Here is a 19,581-nt window from a genome sequence, read left to right on the forward strand (position 1 = left end):
TTATACGCGCAGTTGCGGAAAAATAGGAAAATAAAAAAACGGGGAAAAACATCCTTCTTTTGCTTAAAAAAGTGCAAGTAATGTAAACACCGTGAATGGGAAGAAAGTAAAAAATGAACTATAAAATGGAAGGGGGGGGGAAAAAAAAAAAAGGTCTAATCAGGACAATACGAAACAAATGAGAAAACTGAAAAAAATCGACCCGATTTGGTTTCTCTTTTTAAACGTACAACATCTGTTCTTCGGAGGGACGAAGAGGAAAAGAGATATTCGTGCATATACAAACGCTTGGGGAGGGTCATTTATGCATATGTCAATGCTGCAGGAAACTACTACCATGAGGTTTACCCCAAAGAGTACACGAATGCGGATAGCTGGATGGGCAACCACCTGTACGCATTGACCAGGTAGCTTGCATAGTGTCATTCGAACTGCACCATTTTACATGGACCATGGTAAGAAAAGTTCTCTCTCTTCACAAAAGAACATTTACTCCGCACTGGCTTCGTTCGGCTCATTTAATGGAAGTTTACTTGACACCCATGTTTTTACCTTATACTTTCCCTTAATGAAATTGCTTTGCCGTGGCACACTGCCGTTTTGTTCGTTTTTTTCTGGCACACTTTTATATCTTCCATCCTTATCTCCAAAGCGTGTGCAACTGCAAGTGCGGAACCGGTTCCCTCTCCCCAGCTAGCTAAAAGGTGACCCAATTCACCTGACCATTCAGGTAAAATATGTATATTTATTGGCATTTTTTTTTTTTTTTTTTTTTTTTTTTTTTTGAAGCTTTAATATGTGCGCTCTGCTCTACGCTTGCACACAGGTATATCAAATCGTGTTTTGTTTCTTCTTGTTGAGTTTGCTACTGCTGAATTTCCTCTCTGTGTTGTTATCCCCTTCACCGCCTTCCCCTTTGGAGGTATACTTCTTACGTTTCAGCTTTTCCTCGTGACTATGTATGTCATTTTCATTGGGTGCGCTGTTTATCCCCACTTCCTGCGTATCACTCGTGGCGCTGATATTTTCTGCCATGAGATTTTTGGAGTTTATGGGTTTCTCTTCATTGACAATTACGTTAGTTATTTTTGCCTGCTCCACGTTATTCGGCATGTTGTGGTTTTTTATAAAATTTTTCACATTTTCCTGCACCAGTTCTTCTTCGTTTGCAAGTGGGTCTCCACTCGGTTCGTTGATGTTTTCATTACTCAGGCGTACCTCCCCATTTTGTGAAGGGGTGTTCTCTCCTACAGCGTGGTCTGCATTCTCTACAGCACTCGATGGAAAGGTTTCGCTCAAGTCTTTCATTTGAGAATGGCTGTGTTCTCCTTCCCCATCTGCTCGATCGGGAAGATTAATTTCTCCCTCCACATGCTTAGCGTTCTCCCCACTGACGCTATTGCTTACCTCATGAATATCATTAATATCATAATGCTGTTGAGTTAGACGCACGGAGCTGTCAAAATGGTCGGCTTTTTTATCTCCTGCAGCATTTCCGTAATTATAAATTCCATCGGAGGTGGAAGACGGGCTATCATAAAACAGGTGCGAGGTAAGACTCCCTAACTTATCTGCAGATTTCTTACTATGCGTAGCAGCAGGGTTTGACTTCATTTTGTTCGAATTGTTAAATAAAGGGTATGAGCTGTTCAGGTTAAATTTGTTACTTAAAAAAACATTATGTGTGTAAAGAACTTCTTTCATTTCATAAATTTCTTTTCGCAAATCTTCTATAACGTTGATATAAGACTTCAGTTCGACAATCTCGGCATTCTTCGCAGCATTATTTTTGTTTATTAAAATTTCTGAATTTATTTGGAGATTTTTCTGTGACGTTTCAAGGATGTAGGAGAATATACAGGTAGCTAAAATGACAACAATCGATATGACTACCAGGAGAATAGTGAGTTGGAAAATTCTCTTCTTTTTTATCTGTTTTTTTATTTCCTGTATTTTTTTTTCGCTCAGTTTATTTTTACCCTTTCCGTTTTTTAAGTTAATTTTGTCTGGATTGACGGACATATCGTTATAGTATGGCAGTATCATGTTGTACTTATTGCAGAAGAGGTAGCCTGACAGATTGTGCATGTAGGTGGACAGTTTACTTCTTTTTCGATTTCCCTTGTAAGAGTTGTTCTCACTCGTGTCGTTCTGTTCACTAGAGTCATCAAACAGGTAGTCATTGTTGCCTATTCTTTTATATTTTTTGTTATTTTTTTTCCTGTACATATTTTCAAACTTGCTATTTTGGGTGCCTTTCTTGGTTTCCACACTGGTTGCGTAGGAATCGCCCCCCTCGTGATGGTCACTAACATCATAGTTCACGCTAACATCCGAATTGCCGCGCTCCGCCGCCAGGTTCGCTTGGAAGGGAGACCTGTCCACCGCCTCCACCCCATTCTCGTCCCCCAGTATTATCACGGGCAAGTTGTGCCTCTCGCTACCCCCGTCCCGCTCCAACATTTTGCTGTGCATTTCCTCGCTGCTTATCATTTTTATGAAGTAGTGGATTTTCTTGTGTTCACTGTAGTTCGCCTCAAAGCATTCTTGTGAGCAGTAAAATATCTTCTTGTTGTTTTTCAGGCATATGGGGCAGCATATGGTGGCATCCGTGGCGGCTCCGCACCCGGAGCAGATAGTCATTTGGGTAGGGAGCAGCGTGCGACGCCTAGTGCTGGTATTATGTATGTGTATTCGTGTGTCTGCGCCTCAAGGTCGCTTAGCTAGTCAGCCTTCCTCACCGTTTATACGAAGAGGCCAACGTGGATAAAGGAGGGCACCCATATATACATGAGCATACAAGCGTACGTACATAAGCTCATGGATACACGAGCACGAAGTTGATCAGGGTAAACTGGAGTTCTTCGTCACATGGCGAGGTGTCCTGCTTTCATCATGTTCCCTTGGGTGGTCCCTTCAACAAAAAAAAAAAAAAAAAAAAAAAAACTCATATTTTTTTTTTTTGCATGGGGGAAGCGGTAGAGAGAAAGGGTCTGCAAAAAACAAAAAAAAAAAAAAAAAAAAAAAAAAAAAAAATGGGGCAAGGGCAATTACGCAAGGAGGGAAAAGTGATACGTGAGATGGAGAAACTACACGTACGTTCTTGTACATATTCCTTCATGCCTCCCGGACTACGCGCAGAAAGTAAGGGGGGCTACAACTCTGTAATGCATTTTCTGTGTAAACCTCTCTTAAGCTCATTCCCAGGAAGTCGTACAAGCCAAATGAAAGGGAACATGCGACAATGCAAAGGTTAACTCTTTTCTCAGGGAATAACTTCCTGTCACGGTGAATTTTGTTACTGTTAAAAAATGAGTTACATATGACGAGTGAGCTGTGAGCTAGTCGGTATACAAACGAATCGTGGACGAAAAAAAAAAAAAAAAAAAAAGAAAGTGTACCAAACGCGAAAGCAAACGACAGGGTTAACACAAAAAAAAAAAAAAAAAAAAAAATTGCCAAAATGTACCATATCATACATACGAAACGGAACTAAACCCAACATGTTTAATTAATTCACCCAGTTTAACACAAAATGGGGTAATATACTGTACAAAAAAAATAAAATAAAATAAAAAATAATAATTACATAAAACAGACTTGCCCTACCCCGTGTTGGTTATACGCCCCATAACGCATCGTACGCCTTTGGGGGGAAAAGAAAAACTATTAGACGTATGGACATGTACACACACATTACTCCAATGGGTCTGTTACACATTTAGGCTTCTCCTCGAAGTGATCGGGGGGAAACGAAGGGGGATGGAGACCCCAATAAAACACACTTGAATAGTGGCAAGCTACGGCGAGCAGGGAAAAAAGCACTTAGAGAGGAGGAGCCATCACATGCAGTGTAGGCCCCTTTCCCTCCCTTAGTGACTGTTTGTGATGACGGATTGCAGAGCCTTCTGTAGGACACTTGTGTATTTATTCATAGCCTGTTGGTGAGAAGGTGAGAAAGAAAGGGGACAGGTTGATGGATGAATGAAACGTATTGGATGGAAAAAGGGAATGCAAAGTGGCGAAGCATCTCACATGGGATGGCATGGGAACGGAGCGCTTCCTAATACCAACCTGGATGATGTCGTCGTCGGACTGCTCACGGGCCTTGACGGTGAGCGCAAGGGCATCCCGAATCTCCTCCACCTCCTGCAGAAAGGCATCTTTAAAACTCTGTTCATCATCCGAATCAGAAACAAGCAACTTGGCACTCTCTCTTCGAAAAAAAAGAAAATCTTCATCCGTAAAGGAAACTTCGCTTTGTATTTTATTTGTCACATAGGCATTCATATTTTCCATCTTCGTAAAGAGCACATTATTTCTCTTCTTCCTATTGTTAGCATACTTGTTAATTATGATAAAAAAATCAGACACTTCCCTCTTCAAGCTCATCATATCCGTTTGTATTTTAGTAGGTAATGTTACCTTAATCTGTCCTACAACTTTTTCCAACTCATCACATTTTTTTATAATTTTGTCTAGGTCAAATGATATGCTTTCTATTTTGGTTGTGATTTTGTTAAGTACATTGTTGATCATGTCATTCGCTGTGTGCTCAATTAGGTGTTGGATGTTTTTGTTTGCTTCGATCCTTTTGCGTACCTCTATGTTGATGTTCCTTTCTATGCGGAGCAAATCGTATTTTATTTCTTTGTACGAGTTCGTGGTCTCCCTGGGGTCGTCTAAAACATTCGATTCTGCGAAGAAGTGCGTGTCTGCCATTGTTCTCTGGGAGTGCAGGCTGTACGCACCCTGTCCATCGGATGCGCACGAGCTCCCGCTGCGCTGGCGCATTTTGGGAGTCTCTGTAGTTGTTCCTTTCAGCTGTGCCAATCTGGCTACTTCTGCCTACCAGTCGTCTGCTTATGCTTGAGGTGAGGAAGGAAAAAACCATACACGTGGAGTCCTGCGGCACGCGTGCGTGACGGGGGAAAATGTGCCACCTCCTTTAGTTACTCTAATTATCACCCCGACAAGTCGCGTTCACAATCACTGCCAACGAGTGTCTGTCTTAAAAATGACGAACAATTATTCACTAAGCAAAGTGAAAGGGCGAGAAAAAGGACGGCAATACAAAAAAAAAAAAAAAAAAAAAAAAAAAAAAAAAGCATCGTATTTTGTTTTCCTCCTTTTCGCTAAACAATCGTTGTAAATACTTTAAAAAAAAAAAAAAAAAAAAAAAAAAAAATGTGCAATGGCTTATCCGTATCGTCTTTTCAGTTGTGCACTTGGCGGAATGCCATTTATATATATATATATTTTTTTTTTTTTTTTTTTTTTTGGGGGTGGTGGTGGAATTCCCCCTAGTGCTGCAAAGCATTGCGCAGCTTCGTTAAGACTCCTTCAATTTAAGCTTTTTCACAAATTAACTATTTCAAATGTTTGTTGTTTTTTTTTTTTTTTTAACAAAAACGTAAAAGGGCGAATCGCATTTGAGCAAACGAGTCACTCTGCCGTGTACACAATTTTTGGAAAAAAATTAAAAGCATGCGCAAATGCAGTTTACGGTTAAATGATAACTTGCGCTGGGTCTATCCGTGTGAACTTTAAAATCAAGCTACACACGTGAAGATTACTCCACTAGTTGCGAATGATTCTGCGGCGCATACGAATACAACTCATGGGCAGTTATATGTATGCACAATATTATGTTACATTTCTTTTATTTTACAAGGTCTTTTCCCAACCACTACATCTCTTCCGTTCTTCTCCCTTTTTAGTAGGGGCGTTTCCGTGCCCCCATGCGGTGGATGACACCACGCGGAAACTCCATTTGAACGTGAAGTTCTGATCTTCCATTCGTATCGACACAGATGGATGCTCCTGCTCCGCATACCTTACAACAGGTTGAATCTCTTCTTGAGGGTTATCCGCTGGGAGGAGAACTTGTCGTCCGGCGAAAATCGGCAGGGGTGGGCCGAGAAGGTTACCTTCCCATCGACCACGGGCTGAGGGGGAATGGGAAAAATGGAAAATGAAAAATGAAAAATGGAAACTGTAACTTTGTGAACTTGTCGAGCGAATGTATTGCGACCCGAAAGGTTTCTCTCCTCCTTTATACCTTCACCGTGTATACCCTCTTTCCATTGGCATCCAGGTAGTATCTTAACATGTACATTTTCTTTAATCAGGCATGTGATTCTATTGGGGATAAAATCCTGAAGTCGCCGCGCTCAAATATGTTGTAGGAATTATGATGCTTGAAATGATTCCGTGGGGGCATGCAGGGAGTTCAAGTAAAAAAGTTTAAAGGGGAATATAAAGGAAACTCTTCTTTTGCGGTTTAACCTGGAATCTGGCTAGCCCCCTTAATTGACGCTGTTTTATTGGTTCTTTTTGCGTTATTTTGGAATTGTTTTTACTCCAATTACTTTCGATTTTTTTTTTTTTTTTTTTTTTTTTTGTAACTTTGTTTGACCTTTCTTTTGCTTTTTTTTTTTGTTCTTTTTTTTTTTTTTTTTTTCCCTTTATAGGCTATTTTTTTTAAAGCGCGCCTTCCTTACCCCAGAAGTATTTCGGGGCACATAGGAGGCAGCCCCTGGGCGCTCATCTCGAATATGGGAGCATGTGCATTTCGTAGTAAAAGTGAGTTTCGCTGGATTTTATCCTTTCCACGGTTACCACTGCCCCGCGGGGTGTTACATCGTGAATATCCCTCCTTTTCTGTGCCCACTTTTACACTTGCGTAGTTCAGCATAAAGCGCTTCCCTTCGTCAGGTGTGAAAAGCATGCCCGTGACATGTACCAGGGGATGACCCTTCATCGATTTTAATACGCCTGGTCCATATGGAGTGCTTTTTTGTTCTCCCTTTTTTCCACGATCACCCCCCCACACCGACCAATAGCCATATGCAGCAATACTCATGGGCCAAAATAATATCAAAAGAATAATTTCCCTGTTGGAAAAGGCAAATGATGAAAAATGGAACGATGTCGACTTGTACAGCGAATTGTCATCCTTGGGTAGGAGCCTGCACAGGCAAGAGGACTTCTCCTTATCTAAAAGGGTCTTAGACGATGAAAAATATGTCAAAATGTTTTTCCATTTTTTGATGAACACGTTGGAAAAATTGATACTAAAGAGTGAGTATTTCGATCGTATTGCTGAAAAAATATTTATATTTGGTCGCGCTAAATATTTTCTGACAGTGTAGCCCATGAAAGAGCAGACAATGAGGGTAACCTCTTCCTTCGTTTTAGTAAACCACACCATAAGAACATGTATTGTTATTAATTCCCCCCATCCACTCACAGGTTCCAAGGGATTCATAGATGATTGCAAAGCATGTGTAAACATATGCCTTCTGCTGCTCCCAGTGTTACAATATAACTGCCACAAAAAGGAAGTTTTCGATTTACTCTGGAGAAAAAATCGTGTAGAATGCCCCGTCCAACCCAACTACGCATGCACGAGCAATGTGTTAATTCTCCACCTGTACAACTTTTTCCTTCTCGCTTTATTCACGGAAGGTCTATGTATTCATGGAGGAGGAAGAGACGACACCACTCCCGTCATAGACCAAACTAAAGGTGAGAGGGGCGCTGACAATTCGGACGACCTGGAAGATTCTCATCAACTGGAGGAAAAGTTCCACGCTATAAATACAGTGGATGTAAAAAAACTATGGTTACATAAGTTTTCCATTCATCAGAGGGTCAAATATGCAAGGAGTGGACAAAGCGAGCTAGGAAACGAAAAGTGTGAACATGATGATAAGCATGTAGATGGGAAAGAACAAGGAAGTTCTGCACTGGTTGGAAGCAAGGAAGAGGGTGATAGCGTTAGCGGTTTCGACGATGGAAGTTACGCCAAACTGGGCCCCAAGTGCTCAGATGTCAATGACAGCGGAAATGCTAGTACCATTTCCCCGGGGGAAGAGAACACAAATTATGAAATATCGAACGGTGAAATTTGTTTAAAATGCCAGAAGGCAGACGAGATGACAACGATCCATTTAAAGAGAAACCTAAGGAACGTCGATGTAGCACCTACACACAGTAATGATATCAACCTAGAATTAATAAAGAACAGAAGTGCCATCCTGAAGTGCCTCCTAATCCTTTTAAGTTCTTATTTATATTGGGACCAAAGCAAGTACCTAAAAGAGAAGAATTTTTTTCTTTTTCTCTTTACAAGTGGGGAAATTTACTACACTGCGAATTTCTTCTTCTCCCTTTTGACCGTCATATATGACAATGAATTTAATTATTTTAGTTTTTATTTTTATGATAACAGCTATTTAGAGTTTTACAATTTGTGCATTCACATTTTTAACTTGCTGATTGATTTTAGTCCGTTCGTTTTGGAGGACGACAAGAGGGTGCACTACCTGAGTGGCGCGGCCAGGTACTTCTACAGCGTCGCGGAAGGGGGGGAAGCACATATAGGAGAAGCACATATAGGAGAAGCACATATAGGAGAAGCACACATAGGAGAAGCACATATAGGAGAAGCACATATAGGAGAAGCACACATAGGAGAAGCACATATAGGAGAAGTACGCATAGGAGAGGAAGGCGGGGGGGATGCCTCCCTCCAAAGTAGCAGCACCATCCAGTCGATGAACCAAAGCGGAAATGAGGCGATCAAGTGGGACGACACGCTGGTAACGCATGGCGAAAGCGAGGAGGAGGACAAGTCAGACACGGATAAAAGCACAAAGGGTGAGGAGCACTCGCTCGACAAGGACGAACAAAGAAGCAACGAAAAGGTCGAGAATTTACATGCCGATTTGTTCATCCTTGATGATTCCTCGGAGGGGTCATGGAACTCATCAAGCACGTGTACAGACGCAGAGCACAATGGCTACCTGAACAATAGTGAAAAAAAAAAAAAAAAAAAAAAAAAAAAATTTCCACAACTCGAGCACCTTATGAAGAAGCGAAATTTTTACTTAAACGAAATTAATCCAAAGGGGAAGGACACGAACGAAGACTATTACTACGATTACATAAAAAAGCAAAAGGAGTTTAAAAAACTGCGCTCCAATAATGTGTACCAAGAAATGCTGCGTAAGTTGGACGTAAACGATATTTCGTACATTTACAAAGGAGCCCTAAACATACTGATAAGTTACAAGCTGTACTACGAACATTATGAGGAGCAAATTTTGTTTCTTCACAATTATTTGTGTCTGCTATGGCACCTGATGGATAACAATCGGCTATTTATTAGGTACATGAAAAACCACAATAGCAGCTTGTTTCTCTTTTACATTCTATACATACTGGTCTGCTTTAATCACCATCGGAAGCGAGAGATGCAGGCTCTAGCCGACCTGCGCAAACGCGACAAGGCGGCCGGTATCACTGTTAGCACCAACGTGGATACAGCCACTGATACCACCACTAATATAAGCAACCCGTCCAACACAAACAACTACGATGAGCAACCGCGCGTCTACCAGAACGGCAACTTCAACCAGTCGGGCAAGTGCGACGAGTTCAACGTGCGCAAAATAGACGGTCTAATTTACATTTGCCTTTTCATAATCCTGAAGGTTTCATCCAACGCGACCATTTGCAAAAACCTCAACCAAAAATATGACCAGAAAATTAAGGTGAAGTTCCCGCTGAGAAACGTCTACCAGTTTGATTCTTACGTGGATTTCCTAGTGTACACCTTATGCATGCTAATCAATGACAATATATTTTTTTTGAAGTTCGAACGAATTATTGATATGTCCATTACCATCCTGACAAATGTGAGCGTTTACATCAAGTCCATGAACACATACTCTTGCGAGAGCATAATTAATATTTTAAAAAAAGTTTTAAAAAAGGAATGGCTCCTCTCATCCCAACATCATTACTATTCACTTTTCCTTATGCTGGATTTTATAAACAACATTTTATCTCACAACTTAAATGATAACTACAATTTAATTTACATGATAATAAAGAACAAGGACGTCTTTTTCTCCATTCACAACTTGGACCAGATGCTAAAGGATAACTGCCTTTCTGTCTCTACCCACCCTACCGGTGAGTTCCCTATTTGATCTGCCCCAAAGGGTGCGAGGTCGTGCGTCACCCCGCAGCGAATGATCCATTGGGACAATTGTCCAGTTATTACTCATTGCAATTTTTTGTAAATTTTTTTTTTTTTTTTTTTTTTTTTTTTTTTGGGAGCTAGCCAAATTTCACACATCCTTGCGAATTTTTTTTTTTTTTTTTTTTTTTTTTTTGGAGCTAGCCAAAGTGCACACCTTCATATGTATTTTTGCACACATTATTGCTTTTTTTTTTCTTTTTCTTCCCTTTCATGCAGATCACTGGGTACCCACCGAAAATTGGCTAATCAACTGGAAGAACAAACTACCCCTGCAGTTCATCGACAGCATAATTTATGACTTGGCCAATCTGGTAATTAGCGCAAAAACTGGACAAATCAAACAACATCGAGATTTGCTCTGCATGTTGAATTTGTGCGGAGTAGTGGATATCTTCCCGATACACTGATTGAGAGAATGTGCATACGACACATACTACCCTTTCACTGCACACCTCCCAATAATATTCCATTCCACCATGCAGATCGAAGAAGAATGTGATGAGAAGGAAATACTGGACTACAACGATGTGGTGAATTTAATTAAAAACCACTGTTCGACCATAAAAAATAACAAAATTCCTTTCATCATAAGGAAGTACGAGAAGAACATTCTTCTCTCCAAGTGGGTAACCAATTACATGTACTTTCTCTTGTTCTCCCACATGTACAAGGAAAATCTGTTTCTAAATGGGGGCATTAAGTTTATATTTTAGTTCAAACGGAGCGATGTTGAATGTTGGAGACTTATGCCCAGGTTAAGAAGTGGTATGTTCGTAAAGGGAGCGATTAATACGATGCTAATTAACGCTTCACGTATACCGCCCCGCCGAGTGTGTTCCATCTTTCCAACCGTAAGGTGATTAAAAACTTGTTGTCCATGTGGAGCTACCGAGGTGTGAATCTCCATACGCGGGAATATATTCATATTTAAAAAAAAGTTGGCATTTCTTCTTTTTATTCCTTCTTTTGATTTTACAAATGAGAAACACGGGTTAATTTACCAGACACAGTATCTTTTTTTTTTTTTTTTTTTGTTTTATTCGCCGACCCGAACAAAAATAAAAAAATAAAAAAAGAAAAAAAGAAAAAAAGAAAAAAAAAAAAGAGAAATTGGTAAAACGGACAAGTGAAACGTGAAGAGGATGCGCCCACATTGTTGCGTTAGTGTATGTGAGAATGATAACTTCATTTCCCCTTGGTGCCTGCTGGCCGAAGGAAGAAAAAGTCCATCGATTTGTTAACGTAACACACAAAAAGGAGTAGCAAGTAAATATGCTCCGTTGTAAATTTATTCAGGAATTTTTTCTTGTACAATCTGAAGCTACACAGGAGGCGGATGGATGAGTTGCTCCTTTTTTGGGGAGAGGCACTTGATTTTAACTCCTCTATTGTTATGTCCCCCTTTTTGTGATCCCCGTCGGAGGACTTTTTTTTCCTTCTCTTTTTGATGTACGTTTGAATGAAATTTTCCACTTGCGGGAAAATTTCATCTTCTGGGAAAAAGGGTATTTTGGAGGGGTCTCCTCCTCCGCCTCCCTTCAAAGTGTGCATTCCGCAGCGGGGGGTAAATGAATCGGTGCTTCTAGAAGAGGGGCTACCGTGTAAGCTGTCACCTAAGTGGTTCTTACTTCCCTCGCCGCTTGCGCTTTCACGAAATGTTGAATACCCATCAGTGCTAGTGACCGTGGTGTCGTCGAGTCCGCCCAATGCCCATCCTATATCATAATCTGTGGTAAATTGATCATAACCCTCAAGTGGAAGAAGAAAGAGATCCCAAAAGACTTGCTTCGCACCGCCATTCAACATTTGAAGGAGCTTATTGTAATAATTTTTTTTCCTGGGCTTAATATTTTTAACAATAGAGTGCACCAAAATAGAGAGTTTTTTTTTATAATTTTTTTTTTTATATTTTTTTCGTAATGTATACATATCATGAGTGCGTTTTTTTTCTTTCCTTTTTTTTTCTTCTTCTAATTCGTCTTCATTTATTTTTTTCTTATGTCTAATTGCATCTTCCACTGATGTTTTTTTCAAACTGTATTGTCTGTTTCCTCCGTCCGTTGACAGACTCCTTTTTTTCGATGCCATTCCTTTTGCCAATTTGTTTGAAATTCCTTTTTTTGCTATTTCCCCGTCACTTCTAGAGATGAATTCGTGTTCATCCTTTTTGCGCTGTGGGTTAATTTGTTGATGAGTCCGTCTATGTAACGGTTTGTCGTTTCCCTCTGGGGCTCGTGCATCTTCATAGGTCTTCGCCGAGGCACTCTTCCCAACTGCACCATCCCCATCCAACGCATCTATCGCGTCCTCCGCCTCCCCCTCCCCCTCCATGTCCGTGGACAACTCGTCCGAAATGAGAATCTCCTCTTGTAGACCATCCATCTTTATGTTGATTCCCCAAAGCAGCATCAACAGGTGCAGAAACATATTTCTTTTCACGCATCCCTCTGGGTGCAATGTTACTGATTTACTCTCACTATGTCTGGATCCTAACTTATTGTTTTCCTTTGGGTCAAAGGGAGGAAGTGTTTTTTCGGATTCGTCCTTCTCAGAGAGGGAATCCCCGCCATGTATTCCTTGGGTAGCGTTGTCACGATGCATTGAAGGGGGTGCACAAACTGAGCGAAATTTCTCCATGGAGGAAAACACCTCAGTGGAGGATTCCTCGGATGAGGAAAAGAAGGGAGAAAGGGAATCCATATGGAGGTAAAAATTGTGCGCTAAGGAAATTCCCACAACATTTCCGCTTCCGCCAAGAGGCCCAAGGGGGTGATGACTTAACTCCTGCTTGACAAAACGAGAGAGGAATAAAAATATGTCCATGAGAAGAAAGAGAAGAAAGTTTCTGACAAAAGTAATGGTGAACTGAAAATTTTGAATCATTTTTTTTTTTCTGTAAAATTTCTCCAGCCCAATTAAAATGTCTTCCTTGTACAAGTGGGAATTTAGAGGAAGGTTAGAAACGAGGAAAGTCCATAATTCTTCAAACGTAATGCTATTAGTATCGGAACAATAAAAAGATGAATGCAGAAAAAATATATAGTGGAAATTGTTAAAATTATACTGATGTACAAGGGTATAATTTAGAAATAACTTTTTGTCTATGTAGAATAGCAAAGGAATTATGTCTTTATCTGTGATGGTATAGTTTTTCTTTTTAAATTCATCGAAGATTAATTTTATTTTATCCTTTTGCTTGATTATGAGTCTGCGTCCATCTTCTTCTCGGACCCATTTGTCTAGTACAAAGTGGATCCTCTTTTCGAAGTAGGAGCTTTCTCTTCGCTCCAGTTGTTTGATTAGATCATCAAGGTTTTCACCTACTCCATCTGGGTGGTCATCGCAAGGGGTGTCCACGTTGGGGTGACCCTTCTCCTTAACCTGGAGTTCTCCACCACCACTTGCATTACCACCAGCGTGATTACCACCATTATGATTACCATCAGCGTGATTAGCACCACTTGCATCACCACTTATCCCCCCTCGCGTCTCCTCCAAATCGAGCGTTATGTTAAACGCATTAGGCGGTACAGCGACATTTCCAAACGAGTTGGTCGGAGCCAAGTTGAGGATGAGTGATGAGTCGCGCCTACCAGTTAGCACCTTCTTGCCTTTTACTTTTATACGCTCCTCATAGTAGGAATTATACAAGGCTATTTCATCGGTTGATAAAACGTTTTTCTTGCTATAAATGGATTTCAAAATATCCCTTCTTTTTTGCGTCTTTTTGATTTTGTTTTCCTCCTCCACCAGATCATAGTTGTTGTAAAAATCGTTAATTTCTTTTTCCACTTGTGTCAATTCTTCGTCCTTTCTTTTCCTACCAGTAGTATGGTCCAGGTCAGTTCCATTGGTGGGCATCTCATCAGTGGTAACGAAGCATTCGTCATGTATAAGTTTGTCCAGTTCATGAGTCACTTTCTTTTGGAACCCTCCCTCTGGAGAGAAGCATCCACTAAGTTCTTCTTCAAACAAGCTGTTCTCCTTATCACTTTGTGAAGAATCCTCATCCGTCAAGCGTATAATATATTGAGAGAACAAAAAAATTGGATCCAAATTTTTTATAATCTTTGTGTAGCTTGCATCATTTTTGTGTTCATATAATTTGCTTACGTAGAGAACGAACGCGTCAAACGTTTTTTTTAACATGGGGAATACGTTGCAATACATGTACGTGTCTATGCTATCCCTTTCTGTATATTCGAAAGAATTATTTAAAACGATGTCGTAAAGATTGGCATACTTTTCCAGCTCCTTTTGTTCTGACTTGTTCATGTAATTCCTATAGAAAGATATTACTTCTTTCGATTTTTCTACATACTTTTTCTTCAAATTATATTTTTCCTTGTGTTCCTTCTCTGTGTCATTACAAACGTTGCGGTGATCACCTCGTGAGTCGCATTGTAGAGGATTATTATTTCCTTCTGATACTTTTTCTTCCCTCGTATCACCGTCGTCTTCTCTTTCTTTGTCCGACTCTCCAAGGAGGGTGTGCAGCATATTCCGAATGATCTCCAACTTTTTATTTTCGTTCATCTTCTTAGGTTGATCAAATCAGAGGAAGGTGAATTTCCTTGGCATGTGTAATTTGTTCGAGATCTGAGATTCTTCGTTGCGGCCACGCTGCGTTCTCCTATGGAGGGCTCAGTCAGCTGTCCCCGAGTACTGCGCTAAGACACCTTCACTATTGTGGGAGTGGCCCATTCGTTTTCTTATCCATCTTTGCCTATACACACGTGAACTACTTTAAATGAGCGAAGCGTTTTTCTTTCCCGTACTTATCCATTGCCACGCTCCTTGGCTCATTCATTCATTCATTTTTTTTTTTTTTTTTTTTTTTTTTTTTTTTCGCGCTTCCTTTTAACTCCACTACGAGCCTTTGATCGAGGTGTGCACATGTGAAAGGCACGGGAAGGAGAGAGAGAGAGGAGGTTCTGGCTCCTAGACAGTGGTTCATACTCTGTCCCTGCGCTTTGGAGTATGCCAAGGGGATTCACTCCCATCGGCGATGTTGTTTTTTTTTCTTTTTTTTCGTTAAGAGACTTTTGAAGATAGAGTGAACGGAAATTTTCTTTTTTTTTTTTTCCCTGGGTGAGGAAAAAAATACTTTGCGAGAGCTACGCGTGTAGCGGTCTCCACGTTTGTCACTTCCTGCGTACTGAACTTCGGTAGAGACGAGCAGCTATTTATTTTTTTTTAAATGCATAACATTAACATAGAATTTTTGCTTTTCTGCCTTTCTGCGTTAATGTATCGGGGACGACGGGAGAAAAGTAAAAATTGGCAAGTATATGAATGACGACATGGCGACAGGGCAATGGCCAGCTCATTTGGAAAATTTCACCACCCACAAATGCTACACACATCTGTCCAATTTACTTGGCCCATTTTTCCCGGAGAACTATTAACATAACAGAACGGTGCTCCACGGAGGGGTAGCTCAACCCCATTTTGCGTGCGTCCAAGACACACAATCATCACTTTCACCAAACGGGTTGGAAAGGATTCCTCTCAGAAGTGTTCCACTTGGAGGGAGATATTAAATGATGAGTCAATCATTTTAATTGCTTTTTATTATTTTTATTTATTTTAACTTGTTCTTCCGATGGGGTAAAATGTATAGCAGACATGGTGAATGACGACTTTCCAAAATTTGCTTGTTGCACAATTTACTTGTTCATTTATTTTTATTGTTTTTTTTTTTTTTTTTTTTGTGGCGTGTTAACACATGGAAGAGAAAAATGAGGAACCATCAAGTGGCAGTTCCCTCTGCCCATAATCGAAGTTATACATTTGTTCTTCCAACTTGTTATGGAAAAGCTTAAACGACCTGGTTTAGGAGTTCCTCTCAAAGGAGACGAATTCCAAGCTGACTAAAGACATATTCCATTCGTACCGTTCTACCGACTGGGAATCCCGCATCAGAGGAGAGGAGTTGCAAGGCGTATGCAAAGGTGGGATCCATGCACACACCTCTATATTTGCGTAAGTTCAGGTCGAACCAAGACAAAGTTGGATGATGTTTGGGAAAGAATGCTGAAATTTTCCTTACTGGAACTTTGGAAACTTCACCTGAATTCGGAAGCGCAATGGGTACGCTATCTGCATTCGTCGCAGTTCCCTTCTCCAAGGTGTGCCGAGGATACTCCTTATCAACACATTCTTCGCGAGGCATACAAAATGAGTAATTCATTTTTTCGCGTAACATGGAGTTGTGGGTGACATTCAATGAGTGTTCCACGTGGAAGAAAGCAACAAAGATGAAAGGCATTCTCCTCTGCTAAGATATTACCTACCCTGCGAACATTATCCATTGAAAGGAAATTGAAGCTCAGAAAACACTGCGCCAGTAACTTCCGAGCCACTGAACCTTAAAGCGGCCCTTCCCGAAGGCTAACCGATAAATGACAAACCGAAAAGGGAAGCACATTTTGTTTCGCTTTCATTTTTTTTTTTTTTTTTTTTTTTTTTTTTTTTTCTTTCTCTGTGCAATCCCTCAAAATGCTAATTATTTACACGAAGAAGAAAGTACACATGAAAATGACCATATGGATGAGGTACATATGATTATGTGCGTGTAAAAATGGGCACGCAAAAATTCTGCCACTAACACTAACATTGTTCGCGTGCTCGTAACCATTGTTTGTATTTCTCCCTGCGAAAGGAGAATATAATATAAATGCAAAAAAAAAAAAAAAAAAAAAAAAAAAAAAAAAAAAAACAGATGAAGAGAGCGGAAGAATACAACGAGGAATATACATATAAAAATGTTCGTCATCTGTTTTCGTTCCTTTGCTTCCTTGTGCAAAAGATAAAATAGTTTGTTCTTCCTTTTTTTTTTTTTTTTTTTTTTTTTTTTTCCCAAGGGTAATAAGAGGAAAGAAAAAATTTGATGTGAAAGGATTAATGTTTCAGGAAATGGAGAGTTTCCTTTTGCTATTTTTACACGCGTTCCTCAGTTACGTTGTAGCTTCATTGCGACTGGAACGCGGGGCTACATGGCAGTTACGCCACACATACGTAGAAGTTTAGCTTTTGTTATTCTCATGCTTACTCCTTCGTACTTGCATTGTTTAGTTGTTTTTTTTTTTTTTTTTTTTTCGATTTTCGTCTTTCATGTGTGATATAATGTGAGGCTCCATCCAATCGTATCCTTGTGGAAAATACGTTCAGGGGTCAGTTCGTCCGATTGTCCGTTTGTCTGCTCGCCCGTTTGTCCTTTTGTCCTTTTGTCCGTTTGTCCGTTTGTCCGCTCGCCCGTTAGTGTAGGCAAGTGTGCACGTCTAACGAAGTATGTAATAGTTTGCATGTGCACACACCTCCCAACGCGTACCCACTTGCTTGCACTTACGCACATGTTCCAATCAGAACATGAAAAAAATGAAAAAGCAGGCGAACCACCTGAACGCCCTAAATGACATTAGCAACCAAAATGAGGACACGAAGCACAACTACGTGAATTCCAGTGTGGACAACCACAAATACTGGCAGTACAACACCCTCCTGCTTTACAATGTGATTATGATATACACATGCGAATGGCCCTCTCTCTTTATCGAGTGGGTGCCCAACGTGTGGAGGTAGGTTACCAGTAGAGACATCATCGGAGGTTGCGTCGGGAGCAGATATACGACATGCGCGTCTTATAAGGGGCCCTACTTAAAACGCACCCCATCGATGTGTAATCCTAGCCAAGTGCATTTCTTTCATTCATTTTTTTTTTTTCCTTTCCGTGCATTCCACCACGTATTTCCTCCCCCCCCTCTTTTTATCAACACGTTAGGAGTGACGATGATGTTTACAACCAAGACCTCATCCTGGGTACGTACACCACGGAGAAGAACAACTACATATTGATTCTGGAGGTAAGGAAGCAAGGGAGAAAAAAAGAGAAAAGACACCAACTGAGTTGCAATAAAAAAACCCTGACAAATTGAAGCAATTTTGCGCAAATGACAACCCTACCAAACCCCACGCAGGTAAACCTCCCAAGTGAAGAATTGTCGCACTCCAATCTCTACTATGAAAAGATAAACAATTACCGACACAACACCACCAACGATACGAGCAGAAATTTCAAAATGAAAAATAAAATTTATCACGAATGTGAAATTAACAAAATTACTTGTAGTCCCCAAAACAAGGATGTGATTGCCTGCTTTTCCTCCGACGGAAATATAAATATATTAAATTTAAGTAATTACAAGTATGAAGAAAATGAAGGGAAAAATAATTCCGCTGTGACATTTGATTACACACTTAAGGGTCATCTGTACCAGGGATGGGGTATTCAATGGGGCGTAGATAACAATTTAATATCTTCCTGTGCTGACGATTCATATTTATGTATATGGGATATAAATGCAAGTGCTTACTGCGCGACGAGCAGTTCCAATGTGGTTGCTCCACCTGTTACTGGAAGTGGTGGTGTAAATACCATCGGAGGGGTCACCACAGACGGTGCAACTGCACCGAGCGGAGGGAACTCCACAACGACTGGACCTTCCGGTGGTGATTTCGCCAACATCAGTTCAAACAAGGAAAACTGCAAAGGAGTAATACAACCATTGATAAAATTTTTTAATAACAATGTGCCTCTGCAAGATTGTTGCTGGAAAGACAATAATGTGTTGACAGTATCGGATAACGGACACATACATATATACGATATTAGGAATAGGAGTGCAGTGAGTTCCATCAAGGCTACCAACTGCACTTTGAACTCCATCGATGTGAATCCACACAATAAAAATATCTTCGCGACTGGTGGCACGAACAAAGAAATTGACTTGTGGGATATTCGATACACGAACAAATCTCTGCACAGAATAATATCTCATAAGGAAACTATTATAAAGCTACAGTGGGACAAATACCAGCCCGGAATTTTGTCTTCCTCTTCCAGTGATAAATACATTTATTTTTTTGATACGAATAGAATTGGTATTGAGCAGACATATGAGGACTCGCAGGATGGCCCCCCCGAACTCATTTTCATCCACGGTGGGCATGCCTCCAATATCCTAGACTTCTCTCTAAACTCGTCCTACTCAATGGTTCGTTTTCAATTGTTATAGCGACGTTTGCGCTGTTTTCACTGTTTGCAGTGTTTGCAACGTTTGCAGTGTTTGCAACGTTTGCACTGTTTGCAACGATTGCACTGTTTGCAACGATTGTAGCGTTGGAAGCACGAGGAGCGGAAGCTTGCTTGGCCTAGTGTCCCGCCCGAAACTGCTCCCCTTCTGTGATTCCTTCACTAAACACACTTTCGTTCACCCTCGCTTTGGACGCTCCCCTCCCCCACGCAGATGATCTCCTCCATCAGCGAAGACAACACGTTACACATATGGCAGCCCTCCAGACAGGCCTACGAGGATGCCTCAGACACATACGATGACACCGAAGTGGAATAGCCACAAGGAGTTGTCCCCCATACCCACAACCACACACAGAGACAAAGACCGAGGTGCATTCCTACAGGGAATCACACACCCCTACTAGCACAACTTAATCGCCCTTCATTTGTT

The 19,581-nt window shown here is 40.7% G+C and overlaps 6 protein-coding genes across 6 annotated transcripts; 2 read left to right on the plus strand and 4 right to left on the minus strand.

Moving 5' to 3' along the window:
* Positions 1 to 831: 831 nt before the first annotated feature.
* On the minus strand, positions 832 to 2,643 carry PKNH_0419400 (HP12 protein homolog, putative; the record flags this gene model as incomplete). Its single annotated transcript, XM_002260648.1, has 1 exon — positions 832 to 2,643. The coding sequence occupies one exon, from the start codon at positions 2,641 to 2,643 to the stop codon at positions 832 to 834; it is 1,812 nt and encodes a 603-aa protein (XP_002260684.1).
* A 1,229-nt stretch (positions 2,644 to 3,872) lies between these two features.
* Positions 3,873 to 4,794, minus strand: PKNH_0419500 (SF-assemblin, putative; the record flags this gene model as incomplete). The annotated part of the gene is made up of 2 exons (XM_002260647.1): positions 3,873 to 3,938; positions 4,075 to 4,794. 2 exons carry the CDS (start codon positions 4,792 to 4,794, stop codon positions 3,873 to 3,875), a joined length of 786 nt encoding a protein of 261 aa, XP_002260683.1.
* Positions 4,795 to 5,837: 1,043 nt separating this feature from the next.
* PKNH_0419600 (H/ACA ribonucleoprotein complex subunit 3, putative) lies at positions 5,838 to 6,118 on the minus strand (the record flags this gene model as incomplete). Its single annotated transcript, XM_039113876.1, has 2 exons — positions 5,838 to 5,948; positions 6,062 to 6,118. The coding sequence occupies 2 exons, from the start codon at positions 6,116 to 6,118 to the stop codon at positions 5,838 to 5,840; spliced, it is 168 nt and encodes a 55-aa protein (XP_038969488.1).
* Positions 6,119 to 6,863: 745 nt separating this feature from the next.
* On the plus strand, positions 6,864 to 10,767 carry PKNH_0419700 (HID1 domain-containing protein, putative; the record flags this gene model as incomplete). Its single annotated transcript, XM_002260645.1, has 4 exons — positions 6,864 to 7,083; positions 7,255 to 9,984; positions 10,271 to 10,365; positions 10,537 to 10,767. The coding sequence occupies 4 exons, from the start codon at positions 6,864 to 6,866 to the stop codon at positions 10,765 to 10,767; spliced, it is 3,276 nt and encodes a 1,091-aa protein (XP_002260681.1).
* Positions 10,768 to 11,239: 472 nt separating this feature from the next.
* Positions 11,240 to 14,590, minus strand: PKNH_0419800 (conserved Plasmodium protein, unknown function; the record flags this gene model as incomplete). The annotated part of the gene is made up of 1 exon (XM_002260644.1): positions 11,240 to 14,590. One exon carries the CDS (start codon positions 14,588 to 14,590, stop codon positions 11,240 to 11,242), a length of 3,351 nt encoding a protein of 1,116 aa, XP_002260680.1.
* Positions 14,591 to 17,434: 2,844 nt separating this feature from the next.
* On the plus strand, positions 17,435 to 19,467 carry PKNH_0419900 (chromatin assembly factor 1 P55 subunit, putative; the record flags this gene model as incomplete). Its single annotated transcript, XM_002260643.1, has 4 exons — positions 17,435 to 17,634; positions 17,838 to 17,919; positions 18,034 to 19,110; positions 19,363 to 19,467. The coding sequence occupies 4 exons, from the start codon at positions 17,435 to 17,437 to the stop codon at positions 19,465 to 19,467; spliced, it is 1,464 nt and encodes a 487-aa protein (XP_002260679.1).
* Between the last annotated feature and the right edge of the window lie 114 nt (positions 19,468 to 19,581).

The sequence above is a fragment of the Plasmodium knowlesi genome (genome assembly GCF_000006355.2).
Source record: "Plasmodium knowlesi strain H genome assembly, chromosome: 4".
Lineage (NCBI taxonomy): Eukaryota > Apicomplexa > Aconoidasida > Haemosporida > Plasmodiidae > Plasmodium > Plasmodium knowlesi.